This window comes from Ctenocephalides felis, unplaced genomic scaffold (assembly GCF_003426905.1).
Source record: "Ctenocephalides felis isolate EL2017-DRISC unplaced genomic scaffold, ASM342690v1 CF-g0.4_SCAFFOLD_01492, whole genome shotgun sequence".
Classification (NCBI taxonomy): Eukaryota; Metazoa; Arthropoda; class Insecta; order Siphonaptera; family Pulicidae; genus Ctenocephalides; species Ctenocephalides felis.
Genome location: NW_020537646.1, coordinates 54,550,745 through 54,568,689, shown reverse-complemented (window position 1 = coordinate 54,568,689; position 17,945 = coordinate 54,550,745). Strand labels below are relative to the sequence as shown.

The 17,945-nt window shown below is 36.3% G+C and overlaps 1 protein-coding gene across 2 annotated transcripts in view; it reads right to left on the bottom strand.

The window, feature by feature from the left end:
* The window catches only part of LOC113371646 (T-complex protein 11-like protein 1), a 186,107-nt gene that overhangs the window by 150,177 nt on the left and 17,985 nt on the right, over nt 1-17,945 (bottom strand). For both annotated transcript variants that reach the window (XM_026612292.1, XM_026612291.1), the window contains one exon: nt 15,121-15,226. In XM_026612292.1, the coding sequence (XP_026468077.1) occupies nt 15,121-15,215 (95 nt within the window). In that variant the 5' untranslated portion in view covers nt 15,216-15,226. The remainder of the gene's footprint in view (nt 1-15,120; nt 15,227-17,945) is intronic.

The following is a 17,945-nucleotide window of genomic DNA, read 5'->3' as shown; positions in this document are numbered from 1 at the left end:
TTTAAATCGTGGCCATACGGACACTGACGATGCTGAACGCTCTGGAAGGCCAATTGTGGTGGTTACACCGAAAACATAAAAAATCCAACAAATCGTTTTGGAAAACCGAAAAGTGAAAATACCTGAGACAGCTGACACCCTAAAGATATCAATAGAATATGTTGAACATATCGTTCGCGAATATTTCAAAAGCTCTGTGATAAATGGTTGCTGCGAGAATTCACATTATACCAAAAACATAACGAGTTGATGATTCATAAGAGTATTTGCATCAATATTTTCTTTTTTTTTATTTCATTTTTTTTATTTCACTTTATTTTAGCAATCAGAAATACAAAAATAATTCCTATGAGCTAAACTGTACATTTAAATAAATATGATATTATATAAGATAATCCAGTGATATATCTTACTTAGTTTACATAAAATCGAATGGCCATATCCTTTTCAGTCTTCTATTTTCATGCGGTAGTAGGATATCTGCAACTATTGGGTTTGGGTGGGTCTCTAATTTATTTTTATGGATTAAGGCACGCTCTTGTATTGTTTGACGGACGGTTAATCTTAACATTTTCAGGTCATTGTGTATTGTTAGTTTGTCACGTACCATAGTGCGCTTAGAATTGATCTTAGAATTTTATTTTGCATTTTTTCTATTATTGCAATATTTGATTTTGAAGCAGCGCCCCATAACTCTACGCCGTACATCCAAATTGGTTTCATTACACACTTATACAATAGTAATTTATTCTCTGCAGATAATTTAGAGTTTCGGTTTATTAGCCAATATAATTCTTTCATTTTCTGTTTAATTTGATTCTTTTTTTATTAATATGATGTCTCCATGTTAATTTCTTATCTAGATGCATACCCAAGTATTTTACCACATCTGATTTTGGGACAGGTTTGTTGTTTAGGTAGACTGTGGGGCATGTATTATGACGTAAAGTAAACGTTACATGTACATATTTATCTTCATTAATATTTATTTTCCATTTTTCCAACCATTTTTGTAGTATATTTGAATATCTTTCAGTTTGTTCAGCTGCTTTAGAGGCGTTTTGATTCCTGATGAGTATTGAAGTGTCGTCGGCAAAAGTGGCTGATGCTGAATTTTCTAAAATCGGTATGTCTCTAGTAAAAAGAATATATAGAAAGGGGGCAAGAATATTTCCTTGACGTACTCCGGATTGAATCTTGAAAAATTGTGAAATTTCAGTATTCACTCTTGTTTGAAAAGTTCGGTTTTCTAAATACGACTTTAATATTGGATAGAAAATTTCTGGTAAGTATTGTTCAATCTTGAAAAGTAAACCACGATGCCATACTTTATATAAAAAAGCTTGTTTTATATTTAGAAAGATTCCGCTGCAATACTCTCTATTTTCGAATGTTTCATTGATAATTTGAACTAACCTACGAACGTGCGGAATGGTAGAGTGCCTGTTCCGAAATCAAAATTGATGTGTTGGAATCCAATGATCATATGGTACTACAGTATTTATTCGGTTAAGTATATTTTTTTCTAGAAGGTTAGAAAGTATTGGCAATAAACTAATTGATCTGTAAGAGGACACAATGCACAAGTCTTTCGTTGAATATGAATGTTAACAGCAAGTTTCGAAAGATATCCAATGTTGTTTTACCTGGCAATTCTTTCATAATTCTACCAGTAATTAAGTCATATCCTGCAGACTTTTTAGGGTGGAGTGTTTGGATTTGATGATGAATTTTTTTTGGTTTGATGCGTTTTATTGGTTGCAAAGGTCCTATTTGTCTTAATGTATTTTCAATGTCTTGATTAGGAGTATTATCAAATGGCTGGAATACGCATTCAAGATATTTTGCAAAAAGTTGGGCTTTCTCTGCATCGGTTTTGGCCTATGGATCATCTATACTCTTTCTAATTGGCGACGCAGGTAATTTAGGTTTCTTTGAGTTTCTAATAGGCTTCCATATTGATTGATCTGTTCTTGATAGTTGTCTTATATATGTTTCAAATTCCTCATTTCTGATTTTGTTTAATTTATATTTTAGCTCCCTGCATAACTTGTTATATTTGTTTTTATCTTCAGGTCTATGATAACGCTGCCATATTGCTCTCGCATGTCTTTTATTGTGTATTAGGACTTTGACTTCAAATGATACCTCAGATTTTACATTTATTTGTGGTATATCTGGAGTAGCTTTTTGTGCTGATGTTTAGATATTCTTTATTAATGTTTCTGTTGCTGCTTCAATTTCGGCTTCATCCTTGAGTGAAACTTTAAGGTTTGTTTTTTCAATTAGGTCTACCCGAAATTTATTCCAATTCGTATACTTGTTATGTAGTTGAATATGTTTACTTTTGGGAATAGTTGAGACACCAACAGTTAACGCAATAGGGGAGTGATTCGATGATAAGTCGTAGTATGATTTGATATCTGTAAATTCGTCATTAATTTGATTGTATATGAAAAAGTCTAAAAGATCTTGTATTTTATGGGGGTCACTTGGACAATATGTAGGAGATCCTGATGATAAAATGCCAAAGTTGTTGCTGTCTATTGCTTTCAAAAGTTCTTTACCTTTTGCTGTAGTAAGTCTTGAGCCCCATCTATTATGCTTGCAATTAATATCACCACCGACTATAAATCTATTACCTAACATATTAAAGAACTCTTCAAATTCATTTCGTTTTATAATATATCGTGGAGGTCAATAAACCGCTGACAGTGATAAATCATATGTCTTCAATTTTACTTTTATTATTGTGGTTTGAAGATAATTGAATTGAAAATTTGGAAGAGCATAATGTTCTAATGAATCCTTAATTATAATGGCCGAACCTCCGCGTGCCGTATTATCAGGGTAATTACATTGGTACATTGTATAGTTTGGTATATCGAAGTATGAAAAATTTGTAAAATGTGTTTCGCTAATTAATATTACATCGATGTGGTTTAATTTTAGGAATGTTATCAGTTCTAGTTTATGTTGTGTTAGACCAGTAGCGTTCCAAAGTGCGATTCTAATAAACTTTGCCATCACTGATTTAGTTTATTTATCACTGTTGTAAGAATGTTTAGTACCATTCCATTTTGCTGAATTAGCTGGTTAAACATGTTTTTAAACTCATTTAAGAACAGCGTAAGATTATTCATTATGTTTGATTCCGTATTATTACCATCATTGTTTACTACCTGAGCAAAAGTTCTATTTTGATTTTGATTTGAGTACAAGTTATTATATTTAGTCGGATTAGTTGTGGATTGCTTATTGTTATTCATAGACTGACCAGGAGCTGGTCTAGGCGCAGTGGATTGTATTGTAAATCGTCTGTTATATAAATGTTTGTACGTTGAACAACCACGATAATTTGCAACATGGGGCTGTTCACAGTTGTGGCAGAAATATGGAATATTATCTGGTTTTTTACAATCTGCTGTTTTATGCGAGTCACCGCATCTTAAACACACATATGGTCTGAAGCAATAACCTTTTGTGTGTCCGTACAATGGGCATCTTTTACATTGAACGATAGTTTCGTTATTTTTGGGAGGTTCGATTCTAATTATGTTATTTATTATTTTTGTCATATTGTACACATCTTCATTATTCTTGGCCGGCTCTAAATCTAAATGGAATAAATTTAGAGGTTTGTTTGTATTACGGTCACGGATGTTAGTAATACTTCTAACTTTATGCCCTAAAGTTTCAAATGCAGTCTTGATGTCATTAACTTTCGTCGTAAAATGAAGATATCTAATTACCACTCTATATGCTCTTTCCTCTTTTAGCTGATACGTGTGATAAACTACTTTTGTATCCCTTAAATATTTTGATAGTTTTCGAAAGATATCCGAATTTGAGCATAAAATTTTAACTACATTATTGGCTAATGTATGATAAAAATAATCATTCGTAGTGACTATGTTGTTAATTTCTGTAAGCATATCTTTTAAATCTTTAATATAGTAGATAAATATAGGTGGTGGACGTTGAACGGATGTTTGTGAAATATTGACTGTATTCGTACTATTTTGCACTTGATTTATTGTGTTTAAAGGTTCGAATGTATGTTGAACAATAATTCCATTAGTGTCTGGAAACGAAGACAATTTTCGTCTCTTGCTACATGGCACTTCTTGCCAGGAGTGTTGTGTATTTACGTCACTAGTATCTACCATTTCTTGAGATTGAAGTTTACATGCATGTTGTACTGTTGCTGTCGAACTTTGTAAAAGTTGACTTTTCTTGAAATTACTGTCAGTCATCGATGTATCTGGTAACACATTTATCGTCTCCGCTATTAGTGGGACTTCATTATTCATATCCCCGAAGAAAACGATTTTTTTTTTCTTTTGGGAATGTTGCGCCCGTGCACTATTTTCACTAACTTTTTTTTTATTATTTTTTGTATAAAAGAACACACAAAATCATATACACGACCACTTGTTAATAATATTTTTTTTATAAATTTTAACTACTGATTATGAATTATACACATACTACAAAATATAATTTTTTATAAGTTTTAACTACTGATTATAGATTATACACATACTACAAAATATAGATTCGAGAGCTCTCGCAAAACACGTCCGTTCGCGTCGAGGGTTCGACGTGAAGTGATTGCATCAATAGGAGTTTGAGTTTTTGCATCAATATGTTACCATGGATGTGACCTGGCTTCATCACTACATTCCGGAGTCGACAGTCATCCAAGAGAACTAGGCACGATGAGGAGAAAAAATGCATACACTCATCAGGCAAGGTTACGGCGTCAGTTTTTTGGGATTTGCAAGAAATGAGCTTTATCAACTATTTTGAGAAATGCTAAACAATCAACATTGATTATTAAATACCGTTATTGTAGTACGGAAAAATGACCCCATTTGAAAAAAAAACAGTGCTGCTCCATCAGAACAATGCATCAAGTCACAAATCCGTAAAAACAGTAGCAAAAAAACATGAATTGGGGTCGGAATTGGTTCCCCACTCACTATATTCTCTAGGCCTGTTCCGCAGCCACCATATCCTGTTCTCAGATCACGAAAGGATGCTCGCTGTGAAGGAATTTTTGCCAAACGATGAGATGATAGCCAAATTCTGTAGCAAAGTACAAATCGTAATACAAAAATTGTTTCGAAAAGTTCGAGGTACGGTATAATTGGTATATCATCTTCAAAGAAAACTATATTGAACAAAAAAATAATTTTGCCAAAAAAATTGGTTTTTCTTAGTTTACGAGCTTATTGAGTGAAGTGATCTTGTAATTAATTATTGAGTAATTTTCATTGATTACACTTCGCGATAAAAATAGCACTTTTATTTTTTTCCTAAAACTGGGTTTTAAATCTACTTAGAATTGTACGCTGTTTGCAAATATACCTTCCATTATCCCGTGACAGTTTTTGTTTTTGAGTTTAAGGGAACTACCTCAATTAGTCATTTTGGCTGCGAATATCGCAGTTTAACTAATAACTAGAGTTTATATCTGATGGCTTCGACTGTAAGACCTTGTGTGCATAATGCAGATAGTTTTTGTTACATCTGAAGTATGTTTTTGACAAATACCGAAAACCTATGTCGAACTGCATAAAGTCATCGTATCTAAACCAGTTTAAAACTGAATTGCGCAATCAAGATCGACCATTGGTTCTTCGTACTATGAAACTGATAGAGCTGACAATTGTTGAAGCTTACGACGAAATCAATCAGGACTTGTTCACACTCGAAAATCATATAAAAATACTTTTGAAGACATATAATATAATATGTTGTACTTTTTATTGTAATTGAAGGTAAAACTAGAACATTGGCATATCTCAAGAACTAAAACTGTTAGCAAATTTCTGTTACTGTTTTTGGAATCGGCGTCCATATACATACTTAAAAATCATAACATGTCAGGAAAAAAAATTGTGTCGCGCAATATTATTGATTATTTTCTTTCCTCAAATGTTTAATTACGGTACGGAAAGTTTCAGCAATTCGCCTTAAGGCACGATGCCATGCACAACTAGTATTAATTTTTTTTTTTAGTTGCAAAAGTATTCTAAAGTGAAACTTTTTATCAGAGCAGATTGGAGAAAAGTAGCTCCAATTTAGATTAAGTGTGTCATGACTACTTATACATAAAAAGTGTATCTAGAATATCGATGTCTAATAGAATCATTATTGAAATGCAAATTATTGATATTTAATTAAATCCACCTAATTAGCGAAACTCAATTATCTTAAGATATTAATAAAAGCATTTCAAATCACAATCGTGAAATTAAATAGAAAAAATGTATGGAAAAGCTCTCCCTTAAAATGACCCCTCAGAACTTTCCGCATCATAATTTAAAATGTTTGAAACGCTTTAAAATTTTTTGAGAAGTTTAATTTTGCTTAATCGCGTTGCGTAACTGTTTTAGAAACGAAACATCAAAGCGAGTTAGGCCGCGTCGCAGTCTAGCAGTTTAACATCACAAATTTTAAATTCAATAAAAGAACTAGTGGGACGCATGGCATCGTGCCTTAAGGCAAATTGCTGGAACTTCCCGTACCAAATTTTTTTTTTTAAAGATTAACATTTTTGAAAAAAATTTACTCTGAAAAACTACATTTTTGAGAAACTATAAATTTTTGACAAAAATTTACTTTTTTTTTAAAAAAAAAGACTTTTTGAAAAAAAGTGTATTTTGGAAATTCTGAACTTTTTCAAAGCAATCGTACTGCTTTAACTGCATAGAGACGAAATATCGAAGCGCTTAAGCGCCGCGCCGCCGTCTAACGGATAAGCATTGGTACGGAACCCATAGGAATATAAACAAAATTCAATTTTTTGTTAAAATCTCTATAAAATATCTGATAATTTGATGTGCATATGTCTAATGATCATTTTTGACTCGAAAAAGATCTCCGAAACCGCTAGACCTGCCGTCATGAAAATTTGATCAGATCTTCATCTTGTTAATACAAGTAAAATGTTTTTTGAATTATCCAAATCGGACGCTCCGTTCTCTTAAAAACTGAGTTACCGTTTTTGGCACTTTTTGCCCCATATCTTCGGAACGGCTAGACCTGCCTTCGCCAAAAACTGATCAGCACGTTTCCTTATCAATACGAATCGAATGTTTTTGAAGTAAAACTTCTTTAGGCGCGATATGGGTGTAAAAATTTTTAGGCGCGACACGGGTGTAAATCCGTACAAATGCAACGAAAATGCCAACGTGTAGTTGAACACTACGACGCCGTAAGCGCTGATGTCGCGAGTATCCACTCCCGTCATGTCATGCGTAAGTCGAGCGCTAAACCCTATATGAACTTGCATTAATTGAATCGCGTTTTTTATGTTATGTCCTCATGGAATAAGACTTTTCTTAGAGAATAAATGTGCCATGGAATATAATAAATTTATATTGAATCTCGTTGAAGACAAAATAATATCTACTGCCACGGATATTTATGTAGGTTGCCATGCGACAGATCAACAATCATACATTCGTCAGCAGTTTCAAAAAAATCGGTTATTGATACCGGGGCTTTGCCGTATGAAATAATTTTAAATCTGAATAAATTTTACATAATAACAACTAATATTGATGTAAGTGATGGCTTAGCTAATGGTTGTGTGGGAAAATTAGTGTACATAGAACGTGGCGATAATGATGAACTTCTACGTTTATGGTTTGAATTTCCCGGTAAGATAGGTAACAAAATTAGAAAGAAAGCTTCACATCATATTCAAACTCTTAATATCAGTAGGACAGCTGTGCCGATGCTCAAGAGATCTTATTATTATTGATGTTATATGATTATTAAAAGATGATTTTTAAAATTCAAATATGATGTTTTTTTTATTTTTATCTTAATTGCTTACTCATACAATATTAAAAGTTTTACTTCAATCGCGTGTGATCCTTACGCGCACTCTTTTTTTTTTGAATTATTCAAATCGCTTCATCCGTGCTCCCGAAATCGTCGACGAAAATTTGTATCCGAACACACATACACACACACACATACACACACACATCCCGCCGGGAGAAGCCAAACTCCTACCGGGCGCGTCCCCAGGTGGCGGATAGGGGGTTTCCTAACCGATCGTAAGAGATGTGTGGATAATCCATATAGCGCACCGTACGTGGAAACTCACAACATCAACGTGCCGCACCCACGGGAGCAAGAGAATGCCAATGAAGGAAGAAGGTGCACGGCCGAAGCGAATGTTTTTTTCCCCCGCTCCAATGGTCAAAAGCTCTTACAGTAATGGAGGTAGCTGTAGGGGTGATCACCCCTCCACTTCCCAAGGCACCGCGTTCAGAGACGACCTTTTGCTCTGGAGGACTATTTAAATAGCATGGATAACTATTTAAATAGCATGGATAACTATCGGAGCTGAACAGTAACAGCCACCGTCGGTGTATCGCGGAAAAAATCCAAAACTCGCTTTTGGTTGGTCACACCATCCGACCTAGGGTCACGTACGGAAGCGGATGAGGGGACACCGCTCGAAAGAGATGTGTGGATGATCCATATAGCGCACCTTACGTAGACACTCCCGGCATCAACGTGCCGCACCCACAAGAGCAAGAGGATGCCAATGAAGGAAGAAGGTGCAAAAGTGCAAGGTGTTTTTTTTCCCCCGCTCCAATGGTCACAAGCTCTTAAAGTAATGGTGGTAGCTGTAGGGATGATCACCCCTCCACTTCCCAAGGCACTGCGTTCGGAAACGACCTTTTGCTCTGGAGGACTATTTAAATAGCATGGATAACTATGAAAACCAAAAAAAAAAGAGACAGGTGACGTTATTATGGACGTCGAGCATGATGCGGCAAAAGCCGCTATAGTAGGGCTGATCACCCCTCCACTTCCCAAGGCACCGCGTTCGGAGACGACCTTTTGCTCTGGAGGACTATTTAAATAGCATGGATAACTATGAAAACCAAAAAAAAAAGAGACAGGTGACGTTATTATGGACGTCGAGCATGATGCGGCAAAAGCCGCTATAGTAAAAGGAGGCAAGAAGGTTCCCGGTAATCTTCACCGAGACAGAGTAAACTCTGCACCATCGACTAGATGTCGTCAAACGCCGATGAAGAGACTTGGCTCCAAAATTGATGAGCTAGCGGAGAATGTGAAAGATAGGAACAATGTTCACATCAGAATAAAGGAGCTAATTAGGTCGATTGATACAGCATATAGCGTGGCATTGAAAGAATATACGGCAACCCTCAAAGTTCTCGCAATGACAGTGCAAACTACACAGACCTCTCCCGAGAAAACTATTAAACCGGGTGAAACTCGGACGCCAACCCCTCGACGAAGTTCAAAGAAGAAAAGAGCACGGGATCCGGAAGTAACCTTGGAGGAAACCGAGAAACCGAAAACCGAAAAAATTGAAACAAATGATATTGCTAAGCACAGAAACAACCATCATAGGACAACTCGGAGGAAACATAGAACCTAGGCTGTTCTGGTTCAACCAGCTGAAGGACGAACGTACGCTGACATCCTTAAGGAGATCAAGGAAAAAGTAAACCCGACAGAGACTGGTGTGGACATAAAGTCCATCAAACAGACAAGAAATGGAGGTGTATTACTGGAAATGAGTCCCAAGTCCGAAGATAGTGCAGCCTTTGCAGCTGCGATAAGGGCAGCAACTGAAAACATAGGAACAGTAAAATCACTGACGCCGCTGTCGACGATAGAGATTCTTGACCTTGATGGTGTCTCTACCGAAAACGACGTTCTCAAAGGACTCATTCGGGACTTTACGACAAAACTGGAAATACGACGAGTGAACTTGACCAAAGTCACACAAAGATGACAGCGAGCGGCCTTTTGTGAGATAGATGAGGCTAATGCAATCAAAGCCCTAAATAGGGCCCGCATAAGAATTGGGTGGGTTAACTGTCGCATTCGCCCAGTCTAAAGTGGCCCGCTGCTTTAGATGCCTCGGTTTCGGACACCAAACGCATAAATGCGGGGGACCAGACAAAAGCTAGTATTGCTACAAATGTGGCGGGGAAAATCACAAGTCTGTAGACTGCACGGAAAAGCCAAAATGCTTTCTATGTAAAGAAGACAAAGAAGAAGACCGGAACAGCGGGAGCCATGTCGCCGGATCCGGTACCTGTAAAGCAATCCGTGAAGCACTTGCCGAAGCCACGAGAGAACAGAAATGACGCGATTTCTACAACGTAATTTGAATAGATGTACCTTGGCGCAGAATCTACTGCGCCAACGTATTTTTGAAGATAAGATCGATATCTGCCTTATCTGCGAGCAATATATGAATATTCATGATAAATCATGGTTTGCAGATAAATCTCGCACGGCAGCAATATGGATCACAAACTCGAAGAAGATCACCGTCAATGACAACGGAAGCGGCGAGGGTTTCGTCTGGATCAAGACTCCCACGACCTACTGTGTGAGCGTCTACCTTTCACCAAATGAAGGGATTAGCGTATTTCGCCAGAAAATGGCAAGCATAGTAGACACTCTCGGCAAATTTGACGGAGAAGTCATTGTAGCTGGTGATCTCAACGCAAAATCGGCTGAATGGGGCGCCGAATACTCGGACTCTAGAGGAAATGACGTGGCAGACTTTGCTGCAATATTGGACCTTACTGTGTTAAATACTAGTAGTATTAGAAGACCAGGATATCAGAAATCTATTCTCCACATTACGTTTGCCACTCCAAGGACAGCGAACATGATTGGAGACTGGACTGTATCTGAGGAGTATAGTGGCAGTGACCATCAACATGTGACATTTAGTATTGGATCCGGTCCGACTCGACCAAGCAACTTTTGCAAACGAGGGTGGAATGCCAAGAAGCTTGACCATGAAGCGTTGCGAACAGCCCTCGAGCAAAACGCATCTACTCTTCAAGCTGATCCAAAAATAAGTACCCGCAGAGAGACGGAAGAAATGGTTCTTAAAACTATGAACGCTATTGTCACCTCATGTAACGCCTCTATGCCACGACCAAAAAATCAGGGTGTACACAGTCCAGCAAATTGGTGGTCATCAAAAATAGCAGAACTACAAAAAAGATGCCACGCATTACGTCGCCGCGCCACAAGAGCTGCAAAACGTTCCCCCCACCAAGATATGTATACAAATGAGTACAAACAGGCAAAAAAGACCCTGAATAAAGTCATAAAATCAGCTAAAACCGGATTGTAGAAGGAGATTTGCAATGATCTTGACAAAGATCTCTGGGGTAAAGCCTACCAAATTGTTACAAAACGACTTGGTTGAGCTTTGCCAGAAGCACCAAAATCTCCTGCTCTGATGAATTGCATCGTAGCGGAATTATTCCCTAAACACCCGCCACGGAAAAGGAGACAATACGTGAAAAACAGTGAAACTACACCCTCCACCATCAAGGAACTACAAGATGCGGCGAAAACCATAAAGACAGGAAAAGCACCAGACACTGATGGCATCCCAGCCTTAGTGATCAAGACTGTAGCCCTGGAATTTCCAGAGATTCTTCTGAACGCCTACAATGCCTATCTGGCAACCGGCACCTTTCCTACTGTCCGGAAGCGGCAAAGATTGGTCCTAATAGACAAAGTTAAGGGAACCCCTGTAACACCATCATCGTTTAGACCACTCTACATGTTAGACATTGCCGGAAAACTGCTTGAGAATCTCATTCAATGCAGACTGCGAAACGACATTGAATGCGCCGGAGGTTTTTTCAACAACCAACATGGATTTCAAAAAGGATGATCGACGATCGGCGCGATTCGGAAGGTAACGGAAACAGCAAGAGAAGCATGGCGTGGTAGCTTTAAAGTTCGTAAAGTGTATCTCCTCCTTACATTCGACGTTAAAAACGCCTTTAACAGTGCGAATTGGGAGGATATTTTACACACCCTAGAGCATAGACGACTACCTCGATGAGAGAAAGTTGATAGTGGAAACGACAGAAGGTCATCAAGAACACGAGGTTACAGCTGGTGTACCTCAAGGCTCAATCTTAGGAGCCGATTTGTGGAACGCTGTCTACGACGAGCTCATGAAGATCCCCTTGCCGAAGCAAGTGGAACTCACGGGCTTTGTGGACGACAGCTACAGTCGTAGTGGACAGCACTGAGGAGGCTGAACTACTCCTTCGAGAGACCGTCGATGCCATAGAGACCTGGCTTGAGAAACACCACTTAAAACTCGCCAAACCGAAAACGGAGATGGTTGTCTTGACCCGACAAAAATGGTTTCCAAAACCATTCACTGTAGACATAGGAGAGCCAACTTTGACGTCGACAAGGGCCTTGCGCTACCTGGGAGTAATGATAGATGAGAAGCTATCCTTCCGTGAACATCTCGATAGCGCATGCATAAAAGCTAGCAAGACGGTATCCAACTTGTCAAGGAGTATGGCTAACTGCATGGGACCACGAACCCAAAAACGACGAGTCCTGCTTGAGGTAGTCCATTCTGTACTGCTATACGGAGCAGAGATATGGGCGGATATCCTCAAGCAAAAAACATATCGGCGCAAAATAGCGTCAGTGCAAAGACGAGGAGCTCTAAGAGTTACCTGTGCTTATCGCACGGTCTCTGAAGCAGCTGTATTGGTAATAGCAGGAGCCATACAAATTGACTTGCTAGCATTCGAGAGAGTAAAACTTTACGACGCTAAAATAGGTGGCGACAGCTCCAAAGAAACAAGGTCAAGAATAAAAAAAGAAACTCTACAAGAGTGGCAAAGTCGGTGAACGTCAGGAGAGACGGGTAGATGGACGGCGCGTCTGATTCCGGACATTAGCGTCTGGCTCTCTTGACAATACGGTCACACAGCTTCTTTCTGACCCAGCTACTGACAGGACGTGGACAGTTCAATGTCTATCTTTTCAAGATGGGCTTGCATAGCACGCCAATGTGCAAATACTGTCCAGATAAAATCGACGACGCTGAGCACACGTTCTTTAAATGTGATCTGTGGAATGACTATCGTAACAAAGCCGAGCACATTATAGGCACCAGGCTCACCCCCTCAAGTCTTGTGACCTACATGATGAAACAAGAAGAAAACTGGTCAGCTGTAGCAGCTTATGCACAGCATCTTTTGAAGGTTAAAACCGGAGAAAGGGACCAGTAGTCGAAAGCAGGCATCGCAAGGCGCAGCACGAACTGGATTGATGTAATGCTAACGCGGTTCCAATCCAATCCTCTCCGTACCATCTGCGGGGAGAGGGAAGAGGAGTGTTTTTTTTAGTGGGTAAAAATCTCCACGCTGCACTCCGTCGTTGTCTGCAGTAGGATGGACAGCGGAGTATCAACGATGGCGGTGTCTTATGAAGATTTTTTTTCGCACCTCTATAAAAAAAAACTGGTGGGGTGTATGGCATCGTGCCTTAAGGCAAATTGCTGGAACTTCCCGTACCGTAACGAGATGATCGAGGAATATTAAATGTTTTAAAATAGATTATTATAAATATTGTAATTGTCTAATATTTATAAGAATTAAATAATCTGAATTGCAAAGTTGAAATTATTTGTTTAAAGTATATTAGAACAGAATTAAAATAAAATTCTGAATTATTTTGAATATACAAAAAAAAATTTTTTTTGAAAAAAAAAATTGAAACAAAAATTTAAATGAAATCAATTATTTTGTTAAAACAACCAGCAAGTTCTTTGAATCATTCAAATCGGGCGCTTAGTTCCCTCAAAAACGACCATTTTTTGCACATTTAGCTCTGTATCTCCGAAACCGCTGGACCTGTCTTTGCCATAAACTAATTACCACTTCTTCCCGTCATTACAAATTGAAAGCTTTTTGGATCATTCAAATCGGATGCTCAGTTCTCTCAAAAACTCAATTTTTATTTTCTGCACTCTTTGCTCTTTATCTCCGTAACTGCTGGACCTGCCTTTGCAAAAACTAATCAGCACATCTCCCTATCGATAGGAATCGAATGTTTTTTGAACCATTCAAATCGGTTGATCCGTGCGCCTGAAAACGTGGACGAAAAATTGTATCCATACATACATACACACACACACATACACACACACATCCATTTTTTCTGAAGTATGCCAAAATGTTCAGAAACCTTCAAAACGTCGAGAAATGTAAAAATTTTCGATTTCGATTTTTGGACGATTACAATAACTTACACTACGGGAAGTTAAAAAAAAACACACACACACATACATCAATTTTTTCTAAGGTATGCCAAAATATTCAGAAACCTCTGAAACGCAAAGATATATAAAAATTTTCATTTTCGATTTTTTTGCGATTACTTCCTACGGGAAGTTAAATATATCATCAGATGGATTTATTCGGGACCTTTTGCTAATGTAAGAGGCTTTGAGCGATAAGATCGTCGCTGTATATTTTATGAACGATATAATATACAGTGATTATAATTATCTATTTCAAAATGTTTAAAACAATTGTTATTAATCATGAACAACAATCAATTTATTGTTGATCATGATTAATAACAGATGACTTGTTAGAATTTTTTTCAACTACCATTTCGTTGCGATTCCTTCTAGATTCTTTCTGCTTCTAAAACATCACGATTTCTATTAAATTCTTCTTTAATTTCCATATCATTTTTATTCTTATTAATTTCTTTTACAAATACCATATGATAGAACCTAATTCATCTTCTGTTACCATAATATTCCAGTTCTTATGTGGTTCATTATGATTATCGCTTGGGTTATTTTGATTGATATTTCTTGCTTCCGTTGATTGATTTTCCTTCATTCCCAGTATTATTTTTTTAATAAAATCTTCATAAGAAATAACTTTATTATTGCTTTTCGGGATCGTTTTTGATCTATTTATCTTATCCATTTTTTTTTTGAATTCTCTTCTTGTTTCTAATTTATTAGTACTAATCACGCCACTTTTATTTTATATCACTATTTTTAACACGACTTACCGTATTCGAATCAACTATTTTTCCATCATTATTCTCATTAATTATATTACATTTATATAATCACTATTATTAATTAAATGCACTGCATTATTAATTTTTATACCTATCTCGTGCAAACAAACTTGTCTTTTTTCTGCTATTCAATTTAATTGTTGTCAATAAAACACAAAAATATAGTGCAATAAAAACTTGCCACAATATACATATTCTGATATTAAATACCTGATATCAGCAGAACCTACAGCTTCGAATTTCTCGTCACTGCCGGAAGAACAACCGGGCTCATCGTCACACTGCGCTTCTGATGGCGCATCCATTTTCGCGATACCTACAGAAAAAATGATTCATTAATTACTTAATTGTCGCGATTAACTTGTAATATAATGCGAATTATTTGAATAATGATTGATAAACAATGCGGTGTTTAATTTATGATATGTTACAAATGATTTAAATAATGATATATGACAAGTTGTGGTTGATTTATATTGGATTGCGATTTTAGTTTGGATATTGGAGGACCATAACAAAATAATCTAAAACCTTGTAAAAATATAAGAATAAATACTCTTGAAATCTTTTAAAAATAGTAATTTCACATTATGCAATATGACCTAATCATATATTTCATTATTTGATTCCTGTAATTTAAGTACTATTACATTCTATAAATAAAACATTAGCAAATGGAGGCAAAACTCGCAACTACTTAATCTTCAAATATACAACAAACAGAATCAAAGTTAATTACATCGTTCCTATATTTTTAATAACTTCTCGTAGGGTAAGTTATATTTATCGCAAAACAATCGAAAATTTGGCCTGAGAAAAAATGAATATATGTGTGGTTGTGTATGCAAAACTATACCATAATATCAACTGGGAGTCACACTTACTGGCCAACAGACATTGAGAAGATACCAGATTTGCTAGATTTTTTTATAACAAAAAATATTTCAAGCAATTATATTGATACAGAAAGTAATAACGACTTATCTTCGGACCATACGACCATAATCCCAACCCTAAGTACTAATGTAATAAAACAGAAGAAACAACGCAAACTATACAATCACAAAACGAATTTGGAGTGTTTCAGAAATGTAAATGATTCAAAAATCAACCTTAAAGTGAGAATTAACTAGTGGGGTGTATGGCATCGTGCCTTAAGGCAAATTGCTGGAACTTCCCGTACCGTAACGAAATGTTCGAGGAATACTGAATGTTTTCAAATAGATTATTAAAAATAAATATTGTAGTATTGTCTAATATTTATAAGAATTATATAAACTGAATTGCAAAGTTGAAATTATTTGTTTAAAGTATATTAGAAGTATAGTTAATTATTTTCGATATACAAAAAAATTAAAAAAAAAACAAAAATTGAAAAAAAAAGTTGATTTTTTTTTCCAAAATCAATTATTTTGTTAAGACAAGCAGAAAGTTCTTTGAATAATTTAAATCGTACGCTTAATTCTCTTAAAAACTGCCATTTTTTGCACATTTAGCTCTGTATCTTCAAAATGGCTGGGCCTGCCATTTCCAAAAAACTAATCACCTCTTCTCCCAATCATTACAAATTGAATGTTTTTTAGATCATTCAAATAGGATGCTCCGTTCTCTTAAAAACTCGATTTCTATTTTCTGCACTCTTTGCTCTTTATCTCCGTAACTGCTGGACCTGCCTTTGCCAAAAACTAATCAGCACATCTCCCTATCGAAAGAAATCGATGGTTTTTTTTACCATTCAAATCAGTTAATCCTTGCGGCCGAAAATTTGTATCCATACATACAAACACACACACACACACACACATACACACACACACATCCATTTTTTGTGAGGTATGCCAAAATGTTCAGAAACCTTCAAAACGTCGAGAAATGTAAAAAAATTCAATTTCGATTTTCAGCCCATTACAATAACTTACCCTACGGGAAGTTAAAAATAAAAATGATCTCGACGAAATAACGAAACAATTTATAGGTACTCTTCAACAAGCTGCTAGGATTGGATCTCAGAACTAGCGCAACAGAAACTGGAAATCAACGTACCAATGAAAATTAGGCAGCTTATAAAGGAAAACGAAAGGCAAGAAATATTAGGCAAAAAAGTCATAACCAGCACGACAAAATAATATACAATAATTTGGCAAGAAAACTTTTTTTTTTATTTATTGGTATACATCATAAGGCCAGATGCCATTCTTACAATTCTTTACTACAAATTCTTGTTGAATCTTTAACTTATAGATTAATTTTAGTATTATTAATAAAATTAAATATATATTTATAAATTTTTAAATTATTACTAGCTACTAATGATTGTACATTGATTGGGAAAATAACATTTTCTTTAAGTAAGTTTAATATTAATATTCTTCTTTCGGTTTGGAATAAGTTGCATTCCCAAAACAGGTGATCTATTGTTTCCTCTCCGCTTCCAAAATCGCATGCTGAGTCCGTTATGATTCTAATTCTTTTCAAGTGGTTCTTGCAGAAGGTGTGTCTAAATCTCAGTCTACAAATAACCGAGATGAAAATTCTACTTTCTTCCACGTTTGCAATACCTTATTCTTTGTTAATGCGTATGTGATGCCTTTTGTTTTTGTCGATTCTGCAAAGATTGTTTGCCATCTTTCTATACACTGTTGTTTGATTACGTTATTTAATTCTAAAGATGAAATTTTGTCACAATCTTCGCCGCTATGGCAAGCTTCTTTTGCTAACGCATCTACTATCTCGTTACCATTTATATTTGCATGTCCTTTAAGGGGTTAGGGGTACTTGGAATTTTTGAAAAATCGATTTTTATTTTTTTGCATTTTCATTAAGTGTAATATCTTGAAAATGTTCTATGAAAATTTCAAGTTGACCCGATGATTACTTTTTGAGTTATTGGACTCTTACCAGCGCATTGACGCAAGTGGAGAGCTCGATACTTATACTCAAAATTATTCTCCCTCACCTCCTGATGTTTTAAAAGCTTTTAAACCGATTTACGACGATCTCAGCAATGATAATTTACTTTCAAGATGTGTAGTTCA